Source organism: Malaya genurostris, chromosome 2, assembly GCF_030247185.1.
Source record: "Malaya genurostris strain Urasoe2022 chromosome 2, Malgen_1.1, whole genome shotgun sequence".
NCBI lineage: Eukaryota > Metazoa > Arthropoda > Insecta > Diptera > Culicidae > Malaya > Malaya genurostris.
In genome coordinates, this window is record NC_080571.1 from 319,696,063 (window position 1) to 319,714,764 (window position 18,702).

An 18,702-nucleotide genomic window follows, 5' to 3' on the forward strand; every position below is an offset into this window, starting at 1 on the left:
TCCTAGATTTCGGTATGCAGTTCCAGAACCTCAGGTTCAGAATTCAGTTTCAGGATTCTGAAACAACTGATACTGAACTGATATGCATCTTCAGTTTCAGAAGTCAGTTTCAAAATCTAGATCTAAGTCCAGAAGTCATTTCTGAAATTTAGATCTAGAGCCCAGGTCTAGAATCGAGACTATGATCTCAGTTCCAGAATACAGGCGCAGAATCAAGTTCTAAAATTCGATTTCAGCTACAGTTTCACAATTCTGGAACTCGATTCTGGCCTTGGATTCTCGACGAGGAACTAAAGTTAAGATCTGGATTGTGGAAATGAACAAGAAAATCTGGTGCTGGATTCTTAACCTGAAATCCAGAACTAAGCTCTAGAACTGTCAACTACGCAGGCTAGAATGAATGAAGTATCAATTTGTTAGCAAAAATGCAATTCGAATTAGAATTATTTGTGGTTACCTCATGCTACTGAAAATTCTATCACACATAGCTCATCATCTCCAATGACGTATTCTATTCCAGTATTATTACTAAAAGAGTTGATGAAATTGGAAAACCGATACAGTGAAAAATATGCGAATTACAATCCGAAGATTTGACAACGAGTATTCCTTTGTGAGAACGAAGGGGATCAACACAGAAATGGAACGGCAGACTCCGAATTGGACTATTGAAGCAAAATTACACGACTTGTAACGATTATGATGGACAAAAATACATTTTGATCTAGCAAGTAATTCGCAATTGCAGCGAATAAATCGTAAATCGAACGAAAAATGCTGATATTTTCGTTTATCAATGCTTTCGAAAATTCTCATATAAATTTAAAAAAACATGAATCGTTCATGAGCTGTTAAAAATAAGGTTGAGAATCCTAGAAAGCACGACAAAATGATAAAGTAAATGTTTAAAAAGGAAACCTTACTCTGAGCCTGCGTGAAGGCAAAATTAAACTGCATGAAACCAAAAAAAGATAGATGTCAATAACAACTATTCTTCACGTTTCGTCTTTAACTCGGGACGTCGTCGCCTATTCGTTTCGCTCGGGACGTCAGAAAACATATTGCGTTTCGGCGACACTTTAAAAATTGTTTCTCAAAAAGCGTTAACTTTTCGTCTGCTTAGCAGTTTAAATTGGACTGTTTAAGCATTTGCAGTAAGCAGTTCAATTTGAACTGCTCTGCACTGACGAGTCGAAGACGAAACGTAAAGAATAGTGAAATCGGTTATGTGCTCAAACCACAAAAATGGCTTTCAACCAAACCCCTAAATACTAGGAATAACGATTGACCGAAAACGATATCCTGGGTTGAGACCGCTATTTGGGCATGAGTTCGAATGAAGCGTTTCTTGTTGAGAAACAGTACCGATTTTGATTCTGATAAATTTTTAACGCAATTTGAATCATTTGACAAAAAGAGAATGCTTGATACTGCTCAGAAAGAGGATTTGATTGCTTGGAACTTTTCACGCAGGATTCGAATGCAGCGAAAACAGCTCGGAATTCAGAAACGAAACCTTATGGAATCGGTTGAAGAAATAGTCTCAACATTTTGGGAACAGAAATTATTTTCTTCAATAAACCCAATGACCCGAAGCATCGAAACCAGTTTCGTCGCTCCTGGAAGTCATAAGATCGCCCCTTTGAGACTTTCTGAAGAAATCATCACAATTTCAAGCAGATGTCTCGGGGAATTTGGAATCGTTAGGTGGCGTTAGCAGTTCAATATAAACTGCTAATGGACTGATGAGTCGAAGACAAACCTTGTCTGGAATATTCTCTTTCAACAAGTGTTTATGCAAACCTTGTCAAACGCTGTTATTATCAATTATGGTTATGACTATACTGGTAACTGTGTTTTGTTCGGATATCCGATCATCTCTACTGTGTGTAGTCCAGGAGGATACCTTATGATAAAAAAAGAACCGGAATTTTCATTTTATAATTATCGCGCTTGTCCAATCGGTAAACTGTTATTCTCTCATCGTTGGCAACACTTTTATACACATTCTGTCAAGTTTTGACGCATATCGTACGATTAGTTTTTGTTTGGCATCTATACAAAGAAGTAGAAAATTTTTCGTGTGGCGATTTTTATAATGGATGAAAATTTAGAACAACGTGCGTGCATCAAATTTTGTGTTGCAAATGGATTTAAGTGTTCCGAAACGTTGAAAATGTTAGAAAAGGTCTTTGGTGAATCGTGTCTAGGAAAAACATAGGCATACGAGTGGAATAAACGCTTCAAAGGTGGTCGTACAAGCTTGGATCATGATGCGATCCCGGCCGCCCAACAACATCTGTTACTGAAGAAAACATTGAATCGGCGAAGTAAATCGTGTTGAAAAATCGTTCTGTACCGATTAGAGAGATTGCTGTGTTGTTGGGCATCTCTTATGGATCAGCCGAACACATTTTAACTGATGTTTTGGGTTTGAAACGCGTCGCTTCTCGGCTGGTGCCAAAAAAGCTGAATTTCACGATAATGCGCCGGCTCACACAGCGTTGGTTGTGTCGCAGTTTTTGGCCAAAAACTCAACCAATATCATCAACCAAGCACCGTACTCTACAGATATGGCCCCGTGTGTCTTTTTCCTCTTCCCCAGACTTAAATTGCCATTGCGGGGAACGCGTTTTGAGACCATAGAGACCATAAAAGAGAATTCGCTGCGTGAACTAAAGGCCATACCTTCGGCGGCCTATAAAACTTGTATGTAAAATTGGATCAAGCGTTGGCATGCATGTATTGCCGCAGGAGGAGAGTACTTTGAAGGCGATAATAAAGTAATTTATTAAAAATTGAAATTTTGCGTTTTTAATAAAATTCCGGTTCTTTTTTTATCATAAGGTACATGGAGAGTACAGAAACAAAAGAATGGCAATCCAAGCTCGAGTGGAAATTGGAAATCAACTACTAGTTTGCTCATGTATCGGGAATAGAAGGTGTGACATCAAAGCAAAGCCATGCGAGTATTTCTAATGTTTTTGGATGCTCCAGTTTAGATAAATATGGGCTTTTAAAAAGTTAGCACTCCATCACTCCGGGTTTGTATGTGAACAGCATTAACTGGAAGCAGTTAAAAATTTGCAGTTTATTGGAGCGACATTGTGGTTGATGCTTCCATGCCATAACAATTTTTTTGTATCCCTTGTTCAATGAAGTATTTCCAAAATTTCTTTTAGGTACATTTTGAAAGGACATTTGCTTTTTCTTTATTTTCGAAGAACTTCCGCTTAGCTAGAATCCAGTACTTTTTATTAAGCGAAGTTCTGGACATTTTTTTTTATATTTGCAGTTTTGGCATGTAACTGTCCTCTTATACCTTATACCATTCTATGATGGATATCGAATAGTGGATACCTGGATACCTGGATGGCTACAATGGCAATGGCCGAAAACTATTTTCGCAATTCTTTCTTCCGGCATTCGCACTAAGTGACCAGCTCACTGAAGTCTGCCGTATTTTATACGCTTAATAATATTCGCTTCTCTATATACTTGATACAACTCGTGATCCATGCGTCTGCGCCACACACCATTTTCTTGTATCCCACCGAGTATTGTCCACAGCACTTTGCGCTCGAAAACTCCGAAAGCGTTCCGGTCTATCACTTGTAACGTCCACGCTTCGTGTCCGTATAGAGTCACCGGAAGGATCAGTATCTTATTAAGAGTGAATTTCGTTTCTGTTTGCAGATCGCGGGACCTCAGCTGGTTACGTAAACCGTAAAAGGCCCTATTCGCAGCTGCAAAACGTCTTTTCACTTCACGGGAAACATCATTGCCACATGTCACAAGTGTTCCAAGGTGAACGAATTCTTCGACAACTTCAAACACATTTCCATCAATCACTACCTCAGCACCAACACCAGTAGACCTGCCTCTGTCTCTACCCGCAACCATGTACTTCGTCTTGGTAGAGTTAATGGTTATCCTTGCCTTGCCGTTTCCTTCTTCAGAGAAACCTCCTCCACTGCTCTACCATCGATGCCGATGATTGTTATCAATATATCGTCCGCAAAGCCAAGAAGCATATGATGTGATGATAGTGCCATTCCTCTGCACACCGGATCTCCTGATCGCATCTTCAAGTGCAATGTTAAACAGTAAATTTGACAGCGAATCACCCTGCTTTAATCCATCTAAGGTCACAAACGAGGTTGACACTTCGTCTGCGATCCGTACACTTGATTTCGAGCCGTCCAGCGTTGCACGTATCAGCCTTATTAGTTTCGCCGGCAAACCATGTTCAAGCATTATCTGCCACAGCTCATTTCTTTTAACTGAGTCGTACGCTGCCTTAAAAATCTAGGAACTTATCTAGGATCGTCCGAAAGTAAAAAATTCTTATCCATCGTTGATCGGCCCTCGCGAAAACCAGCTTGGTATTCAAGCAAAGGACCGGGATCTCATCCTTCTCAGCTGCCTTACTGTTTTTCAGTTCGGTCAAAGCCTTCTTAACCTCATCCAGTGTTGGTGGTTCCACTACTTGACCACCCAGGAAACCAGTAAGCATTTATATTGGCAGTAAAATAGCCTTTTATAGGCATAGCCAATTATCCTTGCCATATATTAGCAATCTGAGAGTTAATCTGTTATAAGTCGGTCAGATATCAGATTTTAGAATGCACACCAGCTGCATGAAAGCATTATCAACCCCAAGAATAAAACAACCATTATAATTAGCCGCACATCAATCTTATGCAAGCATTTCGAATGCATTTTGCAGATTAATTTCAAAATTGTCGTAAATAAGCATTAACTTGGCCTCATATATGAATACATCCAAAATGTCTAAATATGTCAAAATATAGCAAGAACATTACTTTGAAAATGGGGATAGGTGGAAAAAGTTTACGAAAATGAGTGCCTCAAAAAATGGGAAAATATTTTCGGAAGTGGTTCTTATTATCGAAATGTAAAGCGATATAATGAAATGGACGTATCAACTTTACGCGATCAACTGAAACATTCGTACACTAAAAATATTGCATTTAAAGATGAGAATTCTGATTATGTTCTAAGTAATATGCAGCAAGCTTCCGTAAATTCGACAAGAAATGCTCGTATCACGTTGACTACTTTGAGAAGTACTGATATTGCCTTGGATACTGAAGACAATGAATGGGAATCAGCTTCAGAAAGTAATTATTACAGTCCTAATGGTGAATCAGATGAAGATGTTGAAAATGAAGAGGCATGCTCAGATCTCACATCAATGGAGTTTGGAATATATAATAACGCATTCAGCATTAAAACCTCTTTTGTCACATCTGTCACAATATGATTACAAGCTTCCCAAGGACCCACGATACTTACTGGAAACTCCTCGAAAATCCGCTACCATAACTGAAATAAAAGGCGGACAATATTGGCATCAAGGTTTGGGTAAAAAAAAAATTAAGTCTTCGTAATGTTTTTTTCAACATAGAAACTTTGCGAATAATTAACATTAACATTAACATTGATGGTTTACCGCTATTTAATAATGGAACCGACCAAGTATGGCCTATTTTATTTAACATACATGAAGAACCAAGTGTGAATCCAATGATTATTGGTATTTTTTATGGTAAAACTAAGCCAAAACGTGTGGAAGAATATTTAGCACCATTTGTCAATGAAGCATTGCCTATTTTGAATACGGGTATTTTCATCAACAACCATCTATTACCTGTTAACATTAGAGCATTTATCTGTGATTCACCAGCGCGGCCATTCATAAAAGGTTGAACAGTTGGCATGGCAATTATTTCAATTGATTTTCTAGCTATCTTATAGGTATTGTCAATTTCAATGCTTTCCACGGATGCTTGAAATGCACCATTATTGGAGAGTATCATAAAGATTTACACATGAACATATATCCTACAACAATTGCATCTAGACGTTCAGATTCTGAATTTCGCAATAAAATTTATGAAGGACTTTATCAAACTTATAAAACTCGCGAGAATGGAAAATTGAAGATCATCAAAGATAAGTATAATACAAAGATGGCCATATGTATCATAAAAAGTAGTCAAGCGATACAACATCAACCTTCGATAAGTTTTTGAGCAGCATCAAATTACCATTAGAAATTCATCGTCAGGTACGCGGATTACTATACTTAAGCCATTGGAAAGCTTCAGAGTGCTCCACTTTCTTAAACTACATTGGTATTGGCATTGTGTCAGAATTCAGCATTATGTGGCATTATGTCTGATGAGCACTATGAAAACTTCATAAATTTATTTTGTGCTGTTACTATTTGTTCGTCTGAATGTTACAAAAAGTACTTACCGGATGCTCAAATGCTATTTGAAAAATTTGTTAAATGCTTTGAAAAGTGTTTTAAATTTGTTACCAGTAACCAACATAATCTTGTACACATTGTAGATGAAGTACGACGATTTGGAACATTGATAATATTATCATCGTATTCTTTCGAAAGTCATTTGTTTCAAATTAAACGTCTTGTGCGATCTGGGAGATTACCATTAAATCAGATCATAAATCGAGTTACCAAAAAAAATCGCCATAATTATAATAAAGTCAAGCTGATGAAATATCCTTTGCTTCAACTTCAATCTAAGGAAGACGCAACTGCGTTTTTGCGCATAATCATATACAATGAATTTACATTATTGAATAGTTTCGCTGATAAATGGTTTCTCACCACAAGTAAAACCGTGGTTGCAATGGTTCATGCAACTCCAGAAGAAATAGTAGGAAAAGAACTCGTAAAAGCTATTGACTTGTTCCAAATCCCACTTCAATCATGCCACCTGAATGTGATGTGCACATATAATGATAATGATTTCATGACTTGTCAGTTGTATACCATTGCAGAAATCTTTTGTAAACTTGTGCCTTTCCCTATTAACAATAGAACAGTCTTTGTACCACTTCATCACACTCTTCCAAATGCAAATATATTAACAAGAATAAAAAAAATATGAAAAACAAATGTTTGTGTTTATTTTTATATGCAAAAAAAAGTAATATAACGATTTCGGTTGTTTTTAAAAATTCATTGAATAATAATAAAAAGTTGATCGTCTGAATGATCACTCTACGACAGCGTATTCCACAGTCCAGATTTGACCAGAGGATTCAACAGATCGTCCGCCTGTATGCTTATCCGCTTGAGACTCTTTGTCCAGCTGATTTAATTCCTTGATAGTTTTGCGCTTACGTGCAGATGGTTTCCGTGTGCCACCAATATCGGAAAATCTTTGTTTCGCATTTCTCAAGCAACGATGTAAAAAGGATTTACATTCAACCATTGAAAACTCGGGATCCGAATGAAGAACGGTTTGATAAAATGCGTTAATCACTGCCTCGAATTTACTGAACGGAATCTTCCGTTGTACCGCTTCCTGGTTAGCAAATTTTCGTCCTGTGCCAGTCCACGAACAAAGAAGAAGAAACCTGCGATCAAAAAAGTAATCCATGATTTGAAGACAAACGGTAATTCCTTTACCCGTATATCGTTGACGACCGTGAAGTTGTCCAATCGAGGAAACGATTGATTTCACAAATCTGATTCACGAAGATTTTTGACTGGTTTCAGGGTTATTTTATTCAGAGCAACACTCTGTATTTCGTGTTTACACTGAACAGATTCTGTGGAACCAAGAGCATCCAACTTTGCATTCACATGGGCTAGTAGAGTTAAACATTTGTTGAGTTTAGATTCAGTTGTATCAACTGTTTTAGTAAATTCTAACCCGTATTGTTTGTGTTGCCATGTCACAAGATATTTGAGGGCTGATATTTCCATTCTGCGAAGAATCGACAAGTTCAGCTACAAGCTGCTTTTTACGAAGAGTCCGTTTTGGCATTGTGTCTACAAAAGAAAATTCTACTTATTGTTTTTCATAACAAAGCTAATTAATAACTAGACTTTACCCCAGGGAGTTGTTTTCCATCAAATTTATCTATTTAAATTTAAGCTGAAACCGCACTTCAAATTTACACAAGAGAATGTTAACAGTGAGCTGTCAAAAGAATCCACAAAACGAAATTATGCCTCACACGATCCACTAGCAGTCCTTCACGAATACAAAAACTTCACAAACGATGAATAGAATTCCTACCTACACGCCTATGCCATAACATATTGGTGTGTATATTCAAACAACCTGTTAACAAAAGCGAACGTCAGTTCAGATGGAGCAGAAATTTGTCGTTTCTGCATATCATCCACAGATCATCGGGTAACAGCGTCATGATTAGCAATTGGTATCAGAGGCAACTAGGTTCAAATGCCGTTTCTAAGCTTTGGAGGACAACGTTCGAGAAAAACTTTGACATAAATGTGGAAAAATAAACGAAAATATGTACTCTGTAAGTTGGATGATTGATGTTGTGACAATAATGGAGGCATAGAAACATGAAATAATAATAACCGGAACCATACCATAAGCAAAATCAAATGTTTTTTTTTAATGGTTTTCGGTGCCGTAATATTAAAAAGTAGGATTGCATTAATCGGACATTCCAAATGCCACTTCAAAGCCACTGCCTTCATCAGTGCTGCCATTGCAAATTTCACACATTTGAGTTGTCAGATTGAAGTGGTATAGCCGTAAAATAGCCGTACAATTTGCCAAAAGCTGTTTTTAGGTAGCATTTGAGGTGAAGTTGATGCTCTACCGGACTGCCGTAGAGCCGCAGCAAACGCTGTTCACGAACTGCTTTTAATGCCTTTTGGTTACTTGGGCATCCTCTTCTACATCTTGCACATGGCGGGCACTGGCGCAGTCTTGTGCCGCGCGCCATTGACAGCTGCATAAAACCTCCGCATATCGTTCTGGTTCATACTTTCTTGCACTTCAGCTATCACACTCTCTTCGTGCTGCCTTTTCTTCCTGCGGTGGATTCGTTTCTCCACTGATCTTGCTACCCTGTACCGTTCTCTATTGAGACGGGTACCAGCCACTAGCGTTCGGCTTCTGGCAGCGTTTTTCTCATCCATCACTCGCTGGCACTCCTCATCGAACCAGCCATTTCGTTGGCGTGGCTGAGAGGTACTGATCACATCTTGCGCTGTTGTAGTCACAGTTTCATGGACAGACTCCCATAAACTATTGATATTCCCAGTCCCACTGGTTTCTCCTATCCTCTCATCCAACTTCTGGCGGTACTCTGCAACGCATCGTTCTGTTGTTTCTTGAACTCGTGACGCTGGATAGTCGCGCCCGATTTTTTGCAACTACAAGATAATGATCTGAGTCGACGTACGGACCTCTGAAAGACCTCACATCAATAACGTCCGAAAAATGCCGACCGTCGACCAGCACGTGGCTAGTTGTGTTTGCGGATATTCTTGCGTGCGAAGTAGGTACTGCTGATTGCCATCCCCCTAGCAGCAGCGAAGATCGCATGCCGCAGACCATTATCGTCGGTAACGGAATGAAGGCTTTCCGTACCAATGACAGGGCGAAAAAAGTTTTCTTTCCCGATCTGCGCGTTTGCATCTCCGATGACTATCTCTACGTCTTGTTTTCGGCACTCACCGTAGGCCTTGTCCTGGCACTCATAGAACGCATCCTTCATGTCATCGGGTTTGTCATTCGTTGGCACATAAATGCTGATCAGGCTGTAGTTGAAGAATTTGCCCTCGATTCGCAACACACAGATTCGGTCGCTTATCGGCTTCCACCGAATGGCTCACTTCATATGCTTCCCGATCACTATGAAACCAACTCCACATTCTGTTCTATCGCTGCCGCTATAGTAGATGTGTTGGCGATGGGATCCACCGCTCGGAATTCATGTTCTCCTGTTCTGGGTCAGCGAATTTCTTGAACTGCTGCCTCACGCCCACATTCTGCAGTTCACGAGCTAAGAGCCCAACACGTGCGGGTTCATTCAAAGTTCTCACGTTCCAAGATCCGACTTTCCAATCGTTGTCCTTATTTCGATGCCGGGTCTGTTGCCGTTTGCTCTACTATTGCCTTCCGTGGTTGGTAAAAATTTCGGTAGGCCACCTTACCTACATCATGCTGGGGGGCTACCTCCTCAATGCTGGCACGATGCAGCACTTGCTGTTCGCTTGTGTTTTACGTGATGACCACGATCTTAACCATCACAACCATCCTCCTTTACCAGGGCTTTGGACCTGTACATCAGGTGCTCCAAAGTTTCACGTTTTTCGGACATACTAGTATAGAGATCCGTCATTGATAACGGAGTTATATCGCATAGTGACAAGAGGCCAAATCAAGCCAAAACAGAACTGGAGAGTAGTGGCTTTTTTTAATTGGCAGCAATCGATTTCGCAGATGTTTTTTTCTCGTACACATCCTTATTGATAGAAAAAAGAGATTCAGATATTCGACCGCAACTTTTCGATTTTCGAACATAAACCACGGTCCGATTCAGTAGTTTTAGTTTCTTGGTAAGATCGCTTACCGATAAATTCGGATTTTGCAGTCGTTCGTACAAATTGCGTTTGCGTACTTGTAATCATATTTTTCCTCGTAATAAGGTAGAGCGTTTCAACTATTATATAACCGAAATGTTTCAGTGATCCGTAAAATAGTTCAAAATCTACAATGAAAGAAAAGTGTCAGCCATTTAACGTGGACAGGCTTTAATATAATGGAAGGAAAAGGTCTTTTGAGCCACTGTTGTAATTATTCAAATCAAATTCAATTTTCTTTAGTGCATTAGCAGATTATATTGAATCCGTGAGGTGGCATTAGCAGTAAAACATAATCTGCTAATGCACTGATAAGCTTCGGCACAAATCGGTACACATGAGGTTCCAAAACCCCTGAATGACAAATCAAATTTTTTCGGAACCTTGTACTTTATTAGGGTACAACCTCTGTTTTGACCGACTTTTCAGGTGATGCGAAGAAAACTTGCATTCAACAAAGAACAATTTAACTATCCCTAGCGTCTAAGTTGCGAAGAACTTACATTTACATTTATTTTCAACCTAAATCCAAGTTACCTTCAAATCAAGTTTTCGTTACACTGCTTCCAACTAACGTCCTAAAGTGTGGAAGCAGTTTCGTAAATCCAATCCAGCACAGTGGAAACCCTGGCGTAAACACTTGGCCAGCCGCTTAGACCACATCCTACCCCCCAGGATACTACTCCAACTATCGTTCCATCGCAAACCAGTGGTCCACCGGAATCTCCCTGAAACGATAATTCACCATCAGTCATACTCGACTCGAGGGTTTACGACAATTTTATAACAAACCGGACATGTGTCCGTCCTACTTTGATCCACACCAGCACAAATCATGTTATCAGTAACTGGCATAGCATAACTGAATGTATTAAAGCACCATTGCTGATTGTCTAATGGAATAGTCGCGGCTCTTAGGTAAACAGGCAGTTGCTCATTTTCTTCCCTTCCCCAACCCGCGATATCACATATTTTGCCATCCTCATAGAACGCATCTTTCGCTGGCAACGGTATGGCCTGAATGGTGTCACTCATCGGTAACGGTTCCGTTAGTTCCAACAGGGCAAAGTCGAAATTTTTAATCCCGTCTTGCTGAGGATGTAGATGAATTTGCTGCACCGTAGCCACTGTTCCGCCGCTATAAAAATGACTGGAACCGGCTCGAACAATCACTCCTGAGGGACCCTGAGCGACGCTGCCGATTAAGTATTGCAAATATACAGTAATCTTTAAAATGTTGTCAATGAATCTTACCTCATGCAGTGGGCAGCCGTTAAAATCCATCGTTCATTCAATATTGAGCCACCACAACGATATAGACCTATATGTAGAGAAACTATGTATGGATGGTTGGATATGTTGGCAGCTTGTCCGAATGAAACCCGCTTAAATCGTTCGGTGCCGAAACCAAAAGATCGCCAAACGCATGTCACAAGTAGAGCAGCCAAACTCCAAACGAGCAGTTCAAATTTAACAATCATTTCCTAGAAGCTAGAGCGCCTGTTGAACTTAACCGATTGAAACGTTTTGATCAACTTGCAATGCTTTTCCAAATGCACTGAAACTTTATAATTCGTGATAAGCATTACCGAGACGAATTGTGTTGTGTTGATTGCGATAATCGATCAATGCTACGCTCGTATCGGAGGTAGCAAGCCTTAGGCAAAGTCAATGGAAGTTAGTACAGTTCTACAATATAATACTGGTTTCATTATTTCATAGTAAATTGTGGATTGTGATTGATAAAGTACCTCTTTGATTCATTTGCGGGCCAGTTGGGAAGCCGCCCAGCTTAGAATTGAAGTTTGACGGTTAACAACTTATTTTGATAACAGAATGAAATAAAAAACTGTAACATTTCTAAAAATTGCAAACCATACACTTTCCAAACCGTTAAGCCTTCCAAGGTGGTTTCGACGAACATGCATTGATTTCAGTCCAACACGTTTCCGAAATGTGCTAGCGTTTTTGGTTTTAGTCCAAAGTCAGCTTGTGTTCAATGGCAAAATATATATTCAATGGCAAAATATATATTCCATCTGAAGAATCTAATCAAAAATATTACCTGTGACCCGTTCTATTTCTTGTGCTATCTGTTAGCTCGAGAAGCTTCTTTATTCGACCAGCCAACGTAATTTCTAACGGATTGTCCTGTGTAACCACATTGTCCCTGGGACCTTCATTTCACAATGTAATTCGAAGGAACACTAGCCTATTAATGTGTATCCTTTTTTGTTTTTTACTTGAAAACACCACACAAAAACATTGGTACTGAAAAAAATATGCCTGAAGGACTGATTAAAATATTGCTCGAAAAGACCATTCAAAAACCTGCTCGAAAAAACTGTTTGAAAAAACTAATGGAACGAACTGCTCGTCAGCAATACTCGAAAAACTTTTTGGAAAAAAAACTCGATAAATAATTTGGAAAACTGCTCGAAAAACAGTCCTAAAAAAAGGCTTGAATGAACTGTTTATCTACAATGCTCAAAAACTCTTCGGAAAACTCTAGAAGCCACTAGAAAAAATTGCTCGAAAATCCTGCTCGAAAAAAATAATCCCAAAAAAGCAGCTCAGAATGCTACTTAAAAACAACTCGAAAAGAGCATACGAAAATCTGCTCAAAAAATCTGTTCGAAGACCTGTTTGAAAAAATTACTAGAATAACTGCTCGTCAGCAATGCACGAATCTCTTCTTAAAAAAATTGCTCAAAAAACTGGTCGAAAAATCGCTCGATAAAGATTCAAAAAAGCAGCTCGAAAATCCTGCTTGAAAAAAATACTCGGAAAACTGCTCAAAAATATTCGAAAAGACCGTTAAAAAATCTGCCCGAAAAAAATGTTCGAAGCATTGTTTGAAAAAAAAAACGACTACTACCCGAAGCACAAACTCAATTTGAACTGCTCTGCACTGATGAGCCTAAGACGAAACGTAAAGGAAAGTACTAAAACAAATTGCTCGTCAGAAAAAGTCGAATAACTTCTTGAAAAAACAACAGCTCGAATAACTGTTAAAAAAATACTGGTCGAAAAACGACAAAGATCCTACTTGAAAACATACTCAAAAAAACTGCTCGGAAAACTGCTTAAAGAAATACTTGAAAAGAGCATTCAAAAATCTTCCTAAAAAATTCGGGTTTGAAGATCTGTTTAAAATCATTACTAGAATAAGCTGCTCGTCAGCCCGAAAAAATTGTTCTACGACCTGTTTAAAAAAACTACAAGAATAACCGCTAGTCAGAAGTTTTCAACTTAAAAAAAAACTTCTCGAAAAACTTTTTAAAAAACTGGTCGAAAAACGGTTCTAAAATTTTGCTCGAAAAAAAAATTCTCGGAAAATTGATTGAAAACTACTCGAAACGAGCATTCAAAAATCTGCCCTAGAAAAAAGTTCGATGACCTTTTCGAGCAAACTGCTAGAATAAACTGCTCGAAAAACTTCTTGAAAAAAAACTGATCGAAAAGGCTTGAGAAAACCTGTTTAAAAAACTGGTCGAAAAACAATTCTAATATCTAGCTTGAAAAAATACTCAGAAATGCTGATCGGGAAACTGCTTCAAAACTGTTCAAAAAGACCATTCGAAAATCTGCCCGAAAAAACTGTTCGAAGACCCGTTCGAAAAAAAGTTACCAGAATAAACTACTCGTAAGCATGTTCAAAAAACATCTTAAAAAACTACTCGAAAAACTGTTCAAAAAACTTCCCGAAAAACACGGATCGAAAAAGCTGCACATAAATCTTAATCGAAAAAACATACTCCCATATACCGCTTAAAAACTACTCGAAAATTGCCCGAACCAGCTATTCGAAGATTGCTCTTCAGAAAAATTCGAATAACTTCTTGGAAAAACAACAGCTTGAAAAACTGTTCAAATAATACTGGTCGAAAAACGACAAAGATCCTACTTGAAAACATACTCAAAAAACTGCTTGGAAAATTGCTTAAATAAATACATGAAAAGAGCATTCAAAAATTCTTCCTGAAAAACCGGGTTTGAAGATCTGTTTAAAAACATCACTAGAATAAGCTGCTCGTCAGCCATACTTCAAACTTCTTGAAAAAACTACTTAAAAATCTGTTCAAAAACTGGAAAACTACTACAACAAACTGCTCGTAAGCAATGCTCGAATAACTTCTGGAAAAGGAATTGCTCGAAGAAAAGTCATTAAAATTGGTTAAAGCGCTGTTCATAAAAGAAAAAAAAACTGTTCGAAAATCCTACTTGAAAAAATAATCGAAATAAGCTACTCGGAAAACCTGCTTAAAAACTACTCGAAAAGATCATTCGAAAATTTTCCCGTAAAAATTATTCGAAGACTTGTTTTAAAAAAACTACAAGAATAGCCGCTAGTCAGAAGTTTTCAACTTTTTGAAAAAAAACTACTTGAAAAACTGTTTAAAAAAAACTGGTCGAAAAACAATTCTAATATCTAGCTTGAAAAAATACTCAGAAATGCTGATCGGGAAACTGCTTCAAAACTATTCAAAAAGACCATTCGAAAATCTGCCCGAAAAAACTGTTCGAAGACCCGTTCGAAAAAAAGTTACCAGAATAAACTACTCGTAAGCATGTTCAAAAAACATCTTAAAAAACTACTCGAAAAACTGTTCAAAAAACTTCCCGAAAAACACGGATCGAAAAAGCTGCACATAAATCTTAATCGAAAAAACATACTCCCATATACCGCTTAAAAACTACTCGAAAATTGCCCGAACCAGCTATTCGAAGATTGCTCTTCAGAAAAATTCGAATAACTTCTTGGAAAAACAACAGCTTGAAAAACTGTTCAAATAATACTGGTCGAAAAACGACAAAGATCCTACTTGAAAACATACTCAAAAAACTGCTTGGAAAATTGCTTAAATAAATACATGAAAAGAGCATTCAAAAATCTTCCTGAAAAAACCGGGTTTGAAGATCTGTTTAAAAACATCACTAGAATAAGCTGCTCGTCAGCCATGCTTGAAACTTCTTGAAAAAACTACTTAAAATCTGTTCAAAAACTGGAAAACTACTACAACAAACTGCTCGTAAGCAATGCTCGAATAACTTCTGGAAAAGGAATTGCTCGAAGAAAAGTCATTAAAATTGGTTAAAGCGCTGTTCATAAAAGAAAAAAAAACTGTTCGAAAATCCTACTTGAAAAAATAATCGAAATAAGCTACTCGGAAAACCTGCTTAAAAACTACTCGAAAAGATCATTCGAAAATTTTCCCGTAAAAATTATTCGAAGACTTGTTTTAAAAAAAAAACTACAAGAATAGCCGCTAGTCAGAAGTTTTCAACTTTTTGAAAAAAAACTACTTGAAAAACTGTTTAAAAAAAACTGGTCGAAAAACGGTTCTAAAGTTTTGCTCGAAAAACTATTTCTCGGAAAATTGCTTGAAAACTACTAGAAAAGAGCATTCAAAAATCTGTCCGAAAAAACAGTTCGATGACCTTTTCGAACAAACTACTAGAGTAATCTGCTCGTCATCAGTGCTCGAAAAACTTCTTAAAAAAACTGATCGAAAAATACTCAAGAAAATCTATTTAAAAAATTGATCGAAAAACGGTTCTAATATCTTGCTTAAAAAAACTACTTGGAAAAGCTGATCGGGAAACTGCTTCAAAATTATTCGAAAATACCATTCGAAAATATGCACGAAAAAACTGTTCGAAGAACTGTTTGAAAAAAAAAACTACCAGAATAAACTACTCGTGAGCATGTTCAAAAAACGTCTTAAAAAAACTTCTCGAAAAACTGTTTAAAAAACTGCTCGGAAAACTGCTCAAAAACCCTGCTTATAAAAAAAATCGAAAAATGCTGCTCGGAAAAATGTCTCAAAATTACTAGAAAAGAGCATGCGAAAATCTGCCGGAAAAAACTGTTCGAATATCAGTTAAAAATACTACTAGAATAAACTGCTCGTCAGCAATGCTTGAATAACTTGTTGAAAATTTACCCAAAAACCTATTTTAAAAAACCGGCCAAAAAATTATTTGTAGAAGGCTCGAAAAAAATACTTAAAAATTCTGCTCGAAAAAATATTTTAAAAAACTACTCTAAAAGAGCATTCGAATATCTGCCCGAAAAAAAAACTATTCGAAGATCTGTTTGAATAAAACTACCAGAATAAACTGCTCGTCAGTAATGCTCGAATAACTTCTTGAAACAATTGCTCAGAAACCTTAAAAAAAACCCCTGTTTTTAAAAGGCTCGAAAAAACTGCCCAAAAATCCTGCTCGAAAAACATATTATTGAATACCTACTCGGCAAAATGCTTAAAGCTGCTCGAAAAGACTATTCGAAAATCTGCTCTGAAAACTTTTCGATGACCTGTATGAAAAAAAAAACACAAGAATAAACTGCTCGTCAGTATTTTCAAATAACTTCTTGATAAAAACTGCTTGGAAAACTATTTAAAGAACTTCTCGAAAAACTGCTTAAAAACCTTGCTTTATAAAAATATTCAAAATAAGCTGCTAGAAAAACGGTCTAAAAATAACTAAAAAAGAGCATTCGAAAATCAGCCCGGAAAAACTGCTCGAAGATTCTGTTAGAAATACTACTCGAGAAAACTGCTCACCAGCAATGCTGGAATAACTTGCTTAAAATTTGCCCAAAAACCTATTTAAAAAAAACTGGCCAAAAAGCCGTTCTTAAAAGGCTCGAAAAAACTGCCCAAAAATCCTGATCGAATAAATACCCAAAAATATCTACTCGGCAAAATGCTTAAAATTACTCGAAAAGACTATTCGTAAATCTTCCCGAAAAACCCAAAAAAAACTGGGAATTGCTTTGAAACTACTCGACACTACTATGACATTAGTGTCTTCCAGATGACGATTATACGTTTCAATAGGTCCGCTGCTTGAAACTTATTGAAAAAACTACTCGAAAACCTGTTCAAAAACTGTTTCGCAGTGTAGTCCGAAGAGACACTAGTGTATTCATTCGTATCCTGTTTTCTACTAAAAATCTGCTCAAAAAACTTCTTAAAAAACTTTGAAAAACTTCTTGAAAATAAATTGCTCGAAGAAAAATCATTAAAATTGGTTGGAGCGCTGTTCATTAAAGAATAAAAAACTGTTCGAAAATCCTACTTGAAAAATTAATCGAAAAAAGCTACTCGGAAAACCTGCTTAAATACTACTCGAAAAGATCATTCGAAAATTTTCCCGAAAAAATTGTTCGAAGACCTGTTTGAAAAACTACAAGAATAGTCGATAGTCAGAAGTTTACAACTTTTCTAAAAAAAAAACTTGAAAAATTTAAAAAAAAAACTGGTCAAAAAACGGCTCTACAATTTTGCTCGAAAAAAATATTGCTTGAAAACTACTCGAAAAGAGCATTCAAAAATCAAAAAGCATTCAAAAAATTCAAAAAGAGCATTCGAATATCTACATGAAAAAACTGTTCGAAGATCTGTTTGAATCAAACTACTAGAATAAACTGCTCGCCAGTAATGAATTACTTCTTTAAAAAAAGTTAAAAACCCGTTTAAAAACTGTTCTCAAAAGGCTCGAAAAAAACACAACCCAAAAATCATGCTCGAAAAAAATACTCTAAAATATCTACTCGGCAAAATGCTTAAAGCTACTCGAAAATCTGCCCGAAAAACTATTCGATGATCTGTTTGAAAAAAAAAACTACAAGAATAAACTGCTCACCAGCAATGCTCAGATAACTTCTTCAAAAAACTACTCGAAAACCTGTTAAAAACCCTAGTAAAAATTTTTTTCAAAAAACGGATCGAAAAAGCTGCACAAAAATCTTAATCGAAAAAATATACTCCCATATGCCGCTTAAAAACTACTCGAAAATCTGCCCGAATAAACTATTCGAAGATCTGTTTAAAAAAACTACTAGAATATACTTCTCTTCAGCAACGCTCGAATAAATTCTTGAAAGAAACTGCTCGAAAAACTGTTTAAAAAAATGTTCGAAAAAGTTTCGAGAAAACTGCTCAAAAACCCAATTCGAAAGAGTATACCCGAAAAAAGCTGCACGGAAAATTGCTTCAAAACTATTCGAAAACACCATTCGAAAATCTGTCCAAGAGTCTGTTCGAAGACCTGTGAAACCGTTCGAAAAAGGTTCGAAAAAACTGCTCGAAAATCCTGCTCGAAAAAAAATACTCGGAAAAAAGCTGTTCAGAGAACTGCTTAAAAATTACTTGAAAATCTGCACGAAAAAAACTCTTTGATGATATGTATGAAAAAACCAATAGAATGAGCATTCGAAAATCTGTCCGAAAAAAAAACCATTTCAAAATCTGTTCAAAAAACTACTAGAATAAACT

At 37.1% G+C, this 18,702-nt stretch overlaps 2 protein-coding genes across 3 annotated transcripts in view; both read right to left on the reverse strand.

Moving 5' to 3' along the window:
* LOC131431260 (lachesin) overlaps positions 1–18,702 on the reverse strand; it is a 534,183-nt gene that overhangs the window by 287,313 nt on the left and 228,168 nt on the right. The window lies entirely within an intron of this gene.
* On the reverse strand, positions 10,786–11,956 carry LOC131431264 (trypsin-3-like). The gene is made up of 3 exons (XM_058596875.1): positions 11,669–11,956; positions 11,207–11,609; positions 10,786–11,142 (listed from the first exon to the last, which is right to left on the reverse strand). Exons 1-3 carry the CDS (start codon positions 11,893–11,895, stop codon positions 10,993–10,995), a joined length of 780 nt encoding a protein of 259 aa, XP_058452858.1. The 5' UTR covers positions 11,896–11,956; the 3' UTR covers positions 10,786–10,992.

Coding starts and splice junctions, on each gene's coding strand:
- LOC131431264 (XM_058596875.1), bottom strand. CDS start 11,895: ATGATTGTTAAATTTGAACTGCTCGTTTGGAGTTTGGCTGCTCTACTT. Junction 11,610..11,668: donor ACGGCTGCCCACTGCATGAG/GTAAGATTCATT, acceptor CTTAATCGGCAG/CGTCGCTCAGGGTCCCTCAG. Junction 11,143..11,206: donor GTAGGACGGACACATGTCCG/GTTTGTTATAAA, acceptor TTATCGTTTCAG/GGAGATTCCGGTGGACCACT.